General features: G+C 39.6%; 4 protein-coding genes across 11 annotated transcripts in view; 2 read left to right on the top strand and 2 right to left on the bottom strand.

Moving 5' to 3' along the window:
• The window catches only part of cfap54 (cilia and flagella associated 54), a 25,088-nt gene extending 23,999 nt beyond the window's left edge, over window positions 1-1,089 (bottom strand). For 4 of the 6 annotated variants that reach the window (XM_032532759.1, XM_032532760.1, XM_032532761.1 and 1 more), the window contains exons 1-2: window positions 821-1,088; window positions 267-372 (exon numbers count right to left, since the gene is read on the bottom strand). In XM_032532759.1, coding sequence (XP_032388650.1) covers window positions 267-372; window positions 821-966 — 252 coding nt within the window. In that variant the 5' untranslated portion in view covers window positions 967-1,088. Of the gene's footprint in view, window positions 1-266; window positions 373-820 lie in introns of all 6 variants that reach the window. The other 2 variants (XM_032532764.1, XM_032532765.1) reach the window with 2 other exon arrangements.
• mia (MIA SH3 domain containing) overlaps window positions 1-6,120 on the bottom strand; it is a 22,141-nt gene extending 16,021 nt beyond the window's left edge. The window contains exons 1-5 of one of the 2 annotated variants that reach the window (XR_004334552.1): window positions 5,747-6,120; window positions 5,417-5,550; window positions 5,146-5,256; window positions 4,976-5,053; window positions 1,308-1,317 (exon numbers count right to left, since the gene is read on the bottom strand). Coding sequence is in view for 1 of the 2 variants with exons in the window: in XM_032532886.1 (XP_032388777.1) it covers window positions 5,030-5,053; window positions 5,146-5,256; window positions 5,417-5,550; window positions 5,747-5,864 (387 nt within the window). In the remaining variant the exon portion in view is untranslated. Of the gene's footprint in view, window positions 1-1,307; window positions 1,318-4,717; window positions 5,054-5,145; window positions 5,257-5,416; window positions 5,551-5,746 lie in introns of those variants that run through there. The other variant, XM_032532886.1, reaches the window with a different exon arrangement.
• Window positions 2,022-4,141, top strand: LOC116700045 (alpha-crystallin B chain). The gene is made up of 3 exons (XM_032532884.1): window positions 2,022-2,296; window positions 2,655-2,777; window positions 2,869-4,141. Exons 1-3 carry the CDS (start codon window positions 2,117-2,119, stop codon window positions 3,058-3,060), a joined length of 495 nt encoding a protein of 164 aa, XP_032388775.1. The 5' UTR covers window positions 2,022-2,116; the 3' UTR covers window positions 3,061-4,141.
• A 243-nt stretch (window positions 6,121-6,363) lies between the features above and the next one.
• On the top strand, window positions 6,364-11,698 carry bicdl2 (BICD family like cargo adaptor 2). 2 transcript variants are annotated; one of them, XM_032532856.1, is made up of 10 exons: window positions 6,364-6,483; window positions 7,201-7,686; window positions 8,437-8,652; window positions 8,913-9,029; window positions 9,684-9,830; window positions 10,009-10,155; window positions 10,319-10,393; window positions 11,143-11,225; window positions 11,318-11,432; window positions 11,529-11,698. In XM_032532856.1, exons 2-10 carry the CDS (start codon window positions 7,441-7,443, stop codon window positions 11,694-11,696), a joined length of 1,314 nt encoding a protein of 437 aa, XP_032388747.1. In that variant the 5' UTR covers window positions 6,364-6,483; window positions 7,201-7,440; the 3' UTR covers window positions 11,697-11,698. The 2 variants fall into 2 exon arrangements, with proteins under 2 accessions (XP_032388747.1, XP_032388749.1); XM_032532858.1 differs by lacking the exon at window positions 10,009-10,155.
• Window positions 11,699-12,236: the final 538 nt, after the last annotated feature.

Raw genomic sequence — 12,236 nt, 5'->3', positions numbered from 1 at the left:
AGAGAGAGAGAGAGAGAGAGAGAGAGAAGAGGTATCACTCTTCTTCAAATGCTGGTGTTCATTTGCATTCTACCCACTGCAGCTTTATTTTTGACTGATAAGTAGTATACAACATCCAACACTGACCAGAGTTCAGTGACCCTGATTATGTTTTCTGATTGTGAAGCTAGAATTTTAATTAGTTTTTAATGGAACATGCAGCTGGTAGCAATAAACTACACCTGTGTAAATAATATATTAGCAGCAGCGAGGCTACTGCGAATTACCTTAATCCCAAAGAGAAAATCTGCCATCTGCAACATGCGCTCCTGGTACAACTTCGAAGGCAGTCGATGTTTGTACTTTTTCCAGATCTCCACCAGGATTTTAATCCTTAAGAATTAAAAACAGGCTCATGTTAAATTGAATATGTAACCAGACTGACGGACAACACTATTTCATCAACTCCACTGCTCCTGTTTCTTAAGTGGAGTTACGGATGACATATTTGAGGCCCTGTACAATTATTAAAATGGAGACACGTGCAATTAGCTAGCGTTAGCGTAGCTACGTTACGCACCTGCAGTCAAAAAGAAGCCCGTCTTGACTGTTGACTAACACGCCCTCTATACTAGCTAGTTAAACAAATTGTTTATTAGTTAACGTTAGCTAAATATAACGTTAACTTAGCAAACATCAAAACATTTTTCTTCTGGCGTAACGTTACAGCTGCCATTGGTGTAGCTATAGCTAGCCTGTTTCGTTAACTTCAAAGTTTAACTTCAGTTTTTCAAAGAGTGAACAGCATTGAGAGCTAGCTAGCTGGTTCTTAATATCTCACCCTTTAGCATAAGAGCCGTTGTCTTGGCTGGTCGAAGAAGCGACTCGTTTCATCAGTGTTATAAACGAGTTAATGTCTCGTTCAAAGCCTGAAACAACTGGGTTTCTTTTATCAAGTTTCCCGTAATATGAAGCCGGTAAATCCATTTATGCGGTCACAACGATAATTTTAACTAATTAACGAATCCATATCCAACAACACACTACTCGCTACTGGGGCAAGGCGCATCACCATGGTAACGACGCTAAACAGACAGGAAGCAAAGTCAATATATTTAAAACGGTCTAAACCAATATAAACTAAAAAAGTTGCACTTAATGTACTATTATAAATTGATCTATCCACTCATTGTAGTTTTAAATAGTAAAAGGAGACGTTGCTAAGAGACATGACAGATAGCAACTTAAACAGGTGTCTCATTTTTAGGAGGAAAATCCGTGACCACCAGAAACACCCAGTTAGCCTACACGATATTATATACGCAAACAACTCAAAACTATTAACAATTTTGAAAAAAGGGAATTAAAAAAGGAAGACACTAACGTGGCTGCATACTGGTTGTAAAGTGTCTGTAGTAGTCTATGTTTAATGTGTGAAGCAATGTTGGAGACAACACAACTGGGAGGATGAAGCACAGACTGAAAGAAATTCGGTTGGCACAACTGTTGGACAGTTGAAAAGGACTTCATATTTTACATCTGAGCTCATAGCAAAATGATACACGCTTAGAGTATCAACTAATGCCGTCCCATACAAACTCATCAATTCCCATTCAACCTCACATCCATTCTGCACACAAACCTAAAGCTTCTGGCACAGCAGGCTAATGCTCTGGCAGCTATTTCTCAAACAAACACACACACATAATCACACACAGACACACACAGAGATCCGGACAGGGGCATTTCCTGTGGAATGAGTATGGGGGCATCAGCAGTACTCTGAGCCAGTGTCACCTCATGACTGGGAGAAGGGAGAGAGAGAGAGCGATAGAGAGAGAGAGAAAACCAGTCACAGTCAGATATATGAAACAGTGTGTGAGATGGAGGGATAAACAGTTGACATCATTGTTCCAGAAAGATCAGCCTGTTGGCAGTCACTATGCAAGTGTGCATGGGAGGTTACGGAGGGGAGGGGAATACAAAAGGATGGGGGAGCAGAGACAAAGCCTGGTTGGGATGGGGGGAATGGGCCTATAAATGTGGTGCAGGAGAGCACAGCAGCACCCATCTCAGTCAAACCAAGAGTCCGCCTCCTTCTTACCCATCGTTTTTACATTTCCTCTGGAATCTCATCATGGATATCCCCATCCAGTATCCTTGGTACCGTCGGGCTTTCCCACATCGACTTTCTGACCTCTCCTTGGCAGAACCTCTCACTGATTGGCCACTAATCTGGCCCTTCCCCTGGTCCTTTTCCTGGATACGCCCTTCATTCATGCGCTGGTTAAACTGGCCCAACAACGGACACAGTGAGGTAAATTAAAATGTACCTGTTACTTTGAAGAAATGAAATTATTTCATGTTAAATACCCACAGTATCTCTAAAACTACTTCATCATCATAAAAATCAGTATTCATAACTTATGCACTGCAGTGTGCGGAATGATGTGACAAACTTTTAGATGCATTGAAATGCACAGAAATCTTTAATACTTGAAATTTGACTTTCTGATATTATATTATTAGGAAGAATATCCTCTTCCACTGATGCCACTATGAGTCTTGCACTGAGATGACAATAACAAGCTATTGTGTCTTTTCATGCCCAGCTTGGACTCCAGGCTGCAGGCATGCAACAGAATTTGTTTCTAACAGCTGTATTGTCTGTTTAGATGCGCATTGAAAAGGATCGCTACATCATTCATGTGGATGTGAAGTTTTTCTCACCTGAAGAGCTGTCTGTCAATATCGGTGACGAGTTCATCACAGTCCATGGCAAACATGAGGGCAGACAGGTCAGAGCGACTATAAAGATCTGCAGAAATTGTGAAAGAAAATTGATTTGGTGACAAGTTACTCATATACTGACTCTAATTCTGTTTCCAGGATGACCACGGCTTTGTGTCAAGAGAGTTTCTGAGGAAATACAGGCTTCCTGCTGGAGTGTCAAGTGCTGATGTCAACGCCAGTCTGTCATTTGATGGTATCCTTACAATCACTGCTCCTCGGTCTTCTCCTGGCTCAGAGCGCACTATTCCTGTTTCCTGTGAAGATGGAACACCAAAACAGAAAATGTAGAGCAGAGTCTGATGCTTCTTGCACTGTTTCACTACTAACCCTAAATGCTGCCTGTTTTTATTTTTAACCTGTTACAGTTTTGTTGGCAGTTTAGTATACAAATGCAGTAGGCAGGGCATACAGGTCTAGATGTCTAAAAGTGCCTTCTAATACACCAGTATCTAATTTCTAACTCACTGTTATTCCCAAGTATCACAATAGACATTGGTGCTTTGAAATTAAATGCTAATCATGGAGCTCATGTAACGACAAATTGTTGTATAAACACAGTAGGGTGAGGTGCAGGATAATGAACTTCTGAGAGTTAATTTCCCTATTACAAGTCCCGAGAACTCCCTCTTTAACCCATACATCCGACTAAAAATATTCACACCTCGGTTTGTAAATGACACATTAAGGGCATGTAATCATTTTTTGAAAGGCATTCCCCAAATGTTACATTAGGGCTTTACTGGCCCTGCAGTTTATGGTGACAAAATTGTAAGCATTTGTTATTTGAACTAAAATTAACTTGCAGCACCTACTAGTTTCATAAGGAAATGCTAAAATGTCAATTTGAGGGGTTGGAAATATGAAGACTATCTCCAAATTGTCCAATAGAGATGGTAACAGACTAAAATTGTTAAACTTAATTGCATCTACAGTACACAGTACTGTCTGAGGGTGTATGAGTAAGATGCCAACTGTGCTTTGTTTATTCTTTTAGAATAGTGTTGGTTTCAGTATGTGTAAAGAGGAGGGAGTTCTCTGGAGGCATATGCAGTCATTTCTTAGATTGTTTACTAAAAAAAGCCACCAAAGGACTTGGGACCAGGTGTGTGTGAAGAAGGAGAGTGAATGAGCTGGAGGGACATAGTGGACGAGGGAGGAACTGATGTTTATCACTGGGCTCCTTTTCCGCTGGGGAGCATGGCCTCTGAGCTGCTAAGGAAAGAGTGTGTGTGAAGGTATGTAAGAGTGAATGCATAATGTGCTTGTAGATGCAAGAGTTACAGCTTTATCATTCCTTCACATTGGCAACAACCCTCTGGAATATTAACACAGAAAACAACAAATAGAATAAATGTTGAAACTCAAAATCCATCTTGTGTTTATTTCTTTTTGTTTGAAGTGTTTCTGCTTCCAAAAGAACTTCACATAACAACACACACTACATCTGGGGAGAAGCTGATGCATCATACTTTCTCCTTTGACTTTAAACAATAACCATATACTTTGCATAGAGGTTTTTATTTGTTTTGTTCAGGTCTAGACAATTAATAATTATTCTTTCAAAAATAGGTCCAGGTCCCTTATTTCAGTGTCATTTTTTAAAGTCCATCTTCAAAAAAGTACAAGATTAGATCATTTGAAGTAGCCTATATTGTATTAAACCCTACTGCAAAAGTAGTAGTCGGTAGTAGTGACCTGTATTATAATTAAATGTCTGTGTCAATGCTGCCATGTGTTTTTTTTAGTAAGTAAAATTATTAAATAGGTAATGTTTTCTATGTACAAAGAAAATAAAACAACAAACATATTTTTAACTTGTGACACACAATCACCAAGAAAGTAATAGTAAGTAGTGAGTAAGTAGTTGTGCAAATTGTATGAATCAGAAAAAAACGTGCACAATTTGTCTCTTTTTAAAATATTTTATTTAACTTTGAAAAATGCTTTTAATATCTGCAAAACAGAAATAAACAGTATGATGGAGTATTACAGAAAATTAAACAGACAAGTCTAATATAAAGCACTAAGCAGCAAGGCTCCTTTTTTCATCACTTTAAAACCTTAATTATAAAATCACAATCTACTGTATATCTACGGTGCAGGTCATGTCTTTTAAAGTATGGCATCCAGTGTGGATATGTAAACCTACATATATACTGTCTACAATGTGTAAGATCATATGATGTATCGTATTTAGTAAAAAAAGTTATCTTGTAATGTGACAAGAATGTTGTTCTCTTTATTGATCAAGGCAACATCAGTTACAGTAGAAGTCCCATTTCTGAAAATAAGAAGAAAGGTAGAATGAAGAGAAAGCATAACAAAATGCTTTAACAAGGTTGTTTGTGTGCGTATATGTGTGTGTTCACCTACAGTAGTCTTGACTTCAGTGCTGGCTGGCATGATAGGATGAGTCTCCTCCACTACACTGCTGGGGAAGTGACCAATGCGAGCCTCCTGCTGTCCATAATAGGAGTCTTGTACCTGCAAACAGATGGTATAGTCTAAAGTATTGACAACATCACGTTTGAGTGGAATGTGAGTGCTGCACATGGATGCAACACATCTTCATGACTTCCAACAGAAATGCATCTTTTGGTTAAGAGCTACAGTATGTCAAAGCAAACGCATTTTTTTCATTTACACTGCCAGCCCAGAAGAGGTTTCCTCTGTCCTTCAGCATTGCATAGACATAGATGAGCTGCCCCTGTCTGATGGGGATGAACCTGCAGTCTCCCGGGTAGTAATCCTGCAGTGCCCGAGCTATCAAGATAGGATCTGTGCAGGAGTATAGAGGGAGACTGAGGTTTCAGGACTTTTGCAGTTCATGAAATGTGTCAAACTTCTATGCACATTTCAGCATGTGCATTATCATATTAATTATCTATACCTACAGTTCTGTAATATGGAAACAAGATAACGACTAAGTGCAGTCACTAGCAGCAGTAACAATGTTGGTGAGTGAGCTACTTACGGCTGCAGTCGGAGTCCGCACAGAGTTTCTTGTCAGCGAGTTTAGGCATCTGCCTTCCGGCTTCAGAGGTTGGCAGCAAAAGCCACACTGAAATAGCAAGCCAGAGTTTGCAAGGCATGTCTATATGTAAAATGCACCCAATGTTCCAATGGCCTTGTTTTACACCTGGTGAATGTCTTGTGGGCTTTTTGTTGCCTTATGTTAGTTTGCCGTCTTTGAGAAGGAGGTGCAGTGATGGCATTCCCTTTTCTACTCTCCCTACCCCCCTACCTCACACATGAACACACACAGAGTTCCTTTCAAACCCTTCAAGCAGGTAAACAGGATGGGGGATGAAGAGGAGGGCTAGATTAGACAGACCCCTGTTTGTGTCCCGACCTTCCCCTCTCTCCAGCTCCATCACCCCATGTCAACCCCACTCAGACAGCCCTGTAAAACGTTGTTGCAACACATTCCTCAGTTAATCTGTTTTCCCTACCTTGTGCAACCCCTAGATGTCAGAGCATTTTACTGCAGACACACCTACCTCCCTCAGAGCATTTCTCACTCTGTTTGCTCTTTACCTTTCTTACTCAGGAGGTGGAGCCACTGGTTGTATTTACATACTGTATGTTTCCATTACTAAGGAAACCAGCTGAGCCTGAGCCTCTCTTGTGCAAACACTCCCACACACACACATACAGTCACCAAACAGGAAGACTATACCTGTTTGGTGTGAGCTGGCTGGGAACTGTCAGGTAAGACAGCCTTTCATGTTGTTTCTTTCAAAGTTGAACACGGGTTAATAAGGGTTGTTAGTTGACATTATGAAACTGGATCATGTTAATGTAGGAATGACTATTTTAAAAAGGAGAACAGCATGGTCCCATCGTAGTGAGAGCTATAAACAGGTGAGATGGCTGGTGACGTCAGATTTAAAGACAGAAATGACAAGGGAGACTGAAACTTCAGAGGGCAACTAAATTGTAACCAATATTTTGTTTATATAAACAGTAAGTTATGTAGGCATGATCCTGCAGGGACTGGAAAAAAAGAAAATGTGGTAGCCTGTCTATTTAAGCCTGATTTGGAGCAAAGAAAATGTAAGCAGCAGTTGGCTAAATATGGTGGTGAATGTTTCTTAATGATTTGGATAAAACTGATTACTTTAGAGACTGTTCTGAACAGTTAAGAGTTTGTTTGTGTATTCAGTTTGTGTGAAATAGTGGAGCACAATGCTTTGGAATTCAGGGAGGGGAGCAGAACAATGATAATAGTGGAGCTGGTATTTCAGACAGAGTAACAAAATAACCTGTCAGACAAAAGACCTCCTTAAAGGCCATGTAAGATAATATTACTAGAAAACAAATGGTCTGACACTAACACAAGTCGTCAGACATGTCCTGAATTTCACAGTTACAGTAAATACATCAACAGTGTTTTACTGTGCTAATGATTGACTTTCCCTCCCACAGAGTTATCTGGGAAAAAGAATTTGAATGATACCAGAATTAGGGCCAGTGGCACCGCAGTGAAGAACAAGTTTGGCAGAGACATACTGCGAAACCCATTCCTGACCAGACCATCAACAAACAGACAAGGACTCCTGATTTTACAGGTAGAAAGAGTTCATGGCAACAGTCTGCTACCCGTGTGATTATAAAACCTGGGATGGTGCTCTCTAACTGACTCCTACAAGCCTGCAGCTATCGACAATGTTCACCCCCAGAAAAAACAGTCTCCCGTCCCCCAGCCTAGAGGACTCCTTCTTTCCTCTCTCCTCATCCTCCTCAGTGTCACTCTCCTTTGCTCTCCCCTCATCCACATCCTCTCCTGGCAGCAGTGACAGCGGAGGAGGGATAGAGACGGATCTGATACTAGCTGCAGAGCTGGGACAGGCTTTACTGGAGAAGAATGAGGAGCTGGCAGCCTCTCTGGAGCAGAAGGAGAGAGAGATTGAGGTAATGATAAAGCTGCTGTGAACACTGTTTCTTGTGACTATGCAAACTTTCTAACACTACTAAGAAATATAATGAATCAGGAACAAAAAAAACACTAAAAACATTTTTACCACGAAGAAGCAATATATATGACTAATTCTATCCTGTAGAGCAATCATTGTAAATGTGCAACAACTTATAAGTCTGTAACTAACACCAAATTTCTATCTATGCCACCTTAGATAATAAACATTACACTTCTTCCATCCTAATCAAGGCTGATAACAAAAACTCAAAATTTAAAAAACTATTAGTCACTGCATATTACATAGACTTAAAACAATTAGACAGATGACTGCAAAAATAGTATGATAATAGTACAGAAATTAATGGATGATAGATGTATTTAGATCTTCTTATTATCATACGTTGTAAAAGCATTAGTAGTATTTTAGCTGTTGTTTTTCTGTAAGTATTTTTTTCTGCAAGTTATATTTAAATGAGAGTAGGAAATGTCCAGTGTAAATAATAAAATTAATGATCGATGAATTCCATTTAGCTGCATCAGCTTCAAGGTCCTGACATGACAAACAGGAGCACTTGAATAGAACATACCCAGCCCTCATTAATGTTATTAGTAACACATATGCTTTTCCTATTCTGATTTTCAAAGACCAGTGTGTCACCGAATCCGATCTTGATACAAACACTTTTGCTGCCTGAAAACCAGTGAAACCAGGAAACCAGTTAATGTTGCGTTTAATGTCTCAGGCTTTGCAGCAGGAGAAGCATGTTCTACACAGGAAGCTGGAAATTAATGAACTGGCATCTGGGCAGAGGGATGCAGAGCTGACTGCAGATTTAGCTGTCTTGAGGGCTGAGCTGGAGCGACATCACAGCCAGGGGCGCGACCGGCGAAGGGATGAGAGCGAGCAGCTGACTCAGTTAGCCAATCACAACCAACGCTTGGTGGAGCAGCTAGCAGAGGTTGGTTTATAACATCAGTGAAAAGGCCATCTTAATGAGCTGCTAATCCAAAAAAGAAAACATTACAAGTATATTATAATGCTGTAAGAATATACTGAATCTCTGTGTTTCCTGTATGTATGTGTGGAAATTGTTTGTCACGTGCTGTCATGTCTTAGTCATGCAGACAGGAAAATGCAGACTAGCAGGTTTATGGAGTACCCTCCTTGTCTCATTGGACAATAGCATTACTCAACTTTGTTGATCTTCCACCCACTTAGGCTGTAACACTGGAACATTCCTTGAGGACTGAGCTTCGTTCCCTCAGAGAAGCTATGGACGAATCATCTTTCAGCCGAAATATCAACTTCACACAGTTAGAGAACATTCAAGCAGAGGTACAGTCACTTCCAATTAAATCAATGCTAACACAATGTTCTCAGTTTTAGTATGACAGGCATGACATTATGCAATCTTGAATGCTGCAGGATAGTAGGTCATACACAAAAAAGAAACATGGTCCTGTCAACATAAGTCTCTAGTCCCTGATGGCAAGTCCAAATCAAGTCACACCTCAGTAGCGAATTGCAGGTCTGTTACATGTCTTTTAGGTCTCTGTATACTGACCATAAAAGGCATGGCATTTAAACAGTAATTCATTTGAGTTTTTATAAAGATAAAACCAAGTCCTTCAAAAACAAAAACAATGTTTGACATGTTTGTTTTAAGTGTCAAGTTAGGTCAAGTCTCTAGAGAGTCAAGTCTCACGTAAGTCAGGTCGAAATCAAATCTCAAGTTCTGTTTTGGTCTGTTTGAGTCCGTCTAAGTCTCACGTCTACAGCTCTGATTCTAAGCACCGATGGAGATATTAGCAGAATATTAAATATACCCATAAGGATTTAATAGACTTGGGGGCCTAAATATACATATCTCAAATCATCAAAATCAATATACTGTATACTTCTTTGTAATTACCACTTTTGCTGACTTCTATCATTGCACAATTTAATCAGTATTTTGTGTTTATTTATCTTTCTCTTCTTCCCATGCAGAACAGAGTTTTGCTGGAACGGCTGTCGAACATAGAGGTACAACTAAAGGCTTCACAGGAGGACGGCGATAGACTCCGCATGGAGAGAGAGACACTGAGAGCCAGACTGTCAGAAACACAAACAAAACTGAGAGAGAAAGAAGGAGAGGTGAGGGTGGATGACTGTGTTGAAAGATGAAGCCGGGGGGGAATCCTGTGCTGCAGGAGATATTTAATCATCACTAACAGAAATCCCTAAATCGATAAGTTCGAAGCTCTTGATGTGTGTGTGTGTGTGTGTGTGCTTGTTACTGTCTCTCACTATGTGTGTTGGTTTGTGTATGTAGTTAGAGCAGGAGCAGGGAGTGGTGTTTGAGTTGCGAACCGTGAATCGCTCTCTACAGAAAAAAGCTCTGAACTTGGGAGAAGAAAACATTCTGGACAGTACACAAACAGAACCTTTGTCTCTGCATAGTGAAATTCAGCAATCACAGGTACACACACGCACGCATGCACTGATACCAACCACTTTCCAAAATCCCAAACCTCTTTGTACCCAAATGTTCATCAAAAGCACAAAGACCTAGTACTAAGCGTTCTGATCTTACTGACCTTTCTATATGTTGTGTTGTTGCGTGTATCTCTCCTGCTAACCAGGCCAAAGAGGCTCTTCTAGCTCACTCCACAGTCCTGCAAGAAAGAGATGAAGAGAAAAAAGCGCTTACAGAGGAGGTCTGTTGAACTGCATACTGTATACAACACATACACTTTTCACAGGGACAATTTAACTTGGTGGTTGACCTAAGAAGAGTTAATACTGTGATTTGTTGCTAGTTTTCATTTCAATGGGTTAGGACTATCTAAAACGGGTGAAAACCATTGCTACAATGTATAGCAATATATTTGTCTAAGGTATAGGAGTGTAGCCTAACAACAATGTATTTATCTTTTAATAAATAAAATCAGACATCCTCTAGTTTTTCCACTTGCATCATGCTTCAGTTCGGCCCCATTTAAAAATGTGTTTGCCTACTTCATTAGATGTTTGACCTTAACTGTGCAATATCATGTTTTCATTTGAATCTGTTGAAGGGGGGGGGGGAACTTTCTCTGTACTGACTCCAAGAGTTTGTGAAACTTAGAACTTCCACATCACATACATTTTACATTTCCGTAAAGTAGGAGGCATCTTGTGTCAAAAAAACGTATCTTTTGAAATAAGAAAATATTTGTATATTTATAGATTCTTGAATTTTCAATTAACTAAAACGAGTATGTTATTTTTCTAAAGTAGTTTATTGAATTTGTTTGTGAAAAAACTAAAATCAGACGCGAATTATTTTTCAAGGCAGAGTATTTTAAAAACATTCCTAAGAGGGTTGTTTATAATGTGTTATTATAATTTATAGAGAATTTGGAAAGTGAGGATTTTATATACAGTAAAATCATTTGTTATCATTACAATATGTCACACTTTGCAGCTACAATCTCAAAGAGAAGAGCTGGAGTCTTTGAGGGAGGAAATCAAGCCATTTAGAAGCAGTCCTGGACAGCCAAGTTACAGGTAATGCCACACCAGAACATTTTTGTCTATTTCACTTGATTTCATTTGAGCCCACAGTGATATGTTTTGCTTACCATCATTTCCACGTCCAGTTCCTTAGAGAGGGAATTGGCCATGGCGTGTCAGGAGAAAGAATCGCTAACTCAGCAGCTTCTCAACACCATCAAACACAAGGTGGCACTGTCTCAAGAGCTGGAGACCTGGCAGGTGAGTCTGTGTGCAGGGATAGAAAATTGTCTTTTGGCAACATGTTAATAATAATTTAGTTTAAAGGCAGAATATTGTTTTTTCATCCTGTCGCAGGAGGACATGCGGTTTGTGATCAATCAGCAGGTGCAGCAAAGGGAGGAGGAGAGACAGAGAGAAAAACAGAGAGAGAAAACCAACACAGTGGGACTCCAAAGAAGCAAGTCTTTAAAAGTGAAGGGAGAGGGAGGGAAAGGATTCTTCTCCTTTTTCAAAGACAAATAACAGAGAGAACTGGCAGCAGTTCAAACGAACAGTTTAACGAACAGAGTATCAGTCTTTATCTTTGCCACTGTGAGCTTCTGCTGCAAGATAATGTACACTGTAATGCAAAAAGTGAAATGTTTACAGACCTCATATTTAAATATATTTGTATATATGCATGTATAGTTTTGTTCAAAATAATAACAATGAGTTTAAAAAAGTGAATAATGCTCAAAATCCTTAGAACAGTTTTTACTTCCAATTTAATATCAATGCATTGGGAACACTGCACATCCAAATCAAAACATGACCAAATTGATCAAGTTTGTGTTCTACCTTTACAGAAAGTTAAGAAAAAGGAACATTAGGCTGTTCTGGCAGTATTTCTTTACAGACTCAAACATTTACTGGATAAACTGAAAAAATTTCTCAAGGGTTTGCTTTACTTTGAATCACTGCACTAACATTTAGTTGCATAACCATTGTTTCTGAGAACTGCTTCACATCTGTGTTGCATGAAGTCAACCAACCTCTGGCACCTGTGAACAGGTATCCCAGCCC

This window comes from Etheostoma spectabile, chromosome 13 (genome assembly GCF_008692095.1).
Source record: "Etheostoma spectabile isolate EspeVRDwgs_2016 chromosome 13, UIUC_Espe_1.0, whole genome shotgun sequence".
Classification (NCBI taxonomy): Eukaryota; Metazoa; Chordata; class Actinopteri; order Perciformes; family Percidae; genus Etheostoma; species Etheostoma spectabile.
This window is presented reverse-complemented; position numbering and strand designations above follow the sequence as displayed.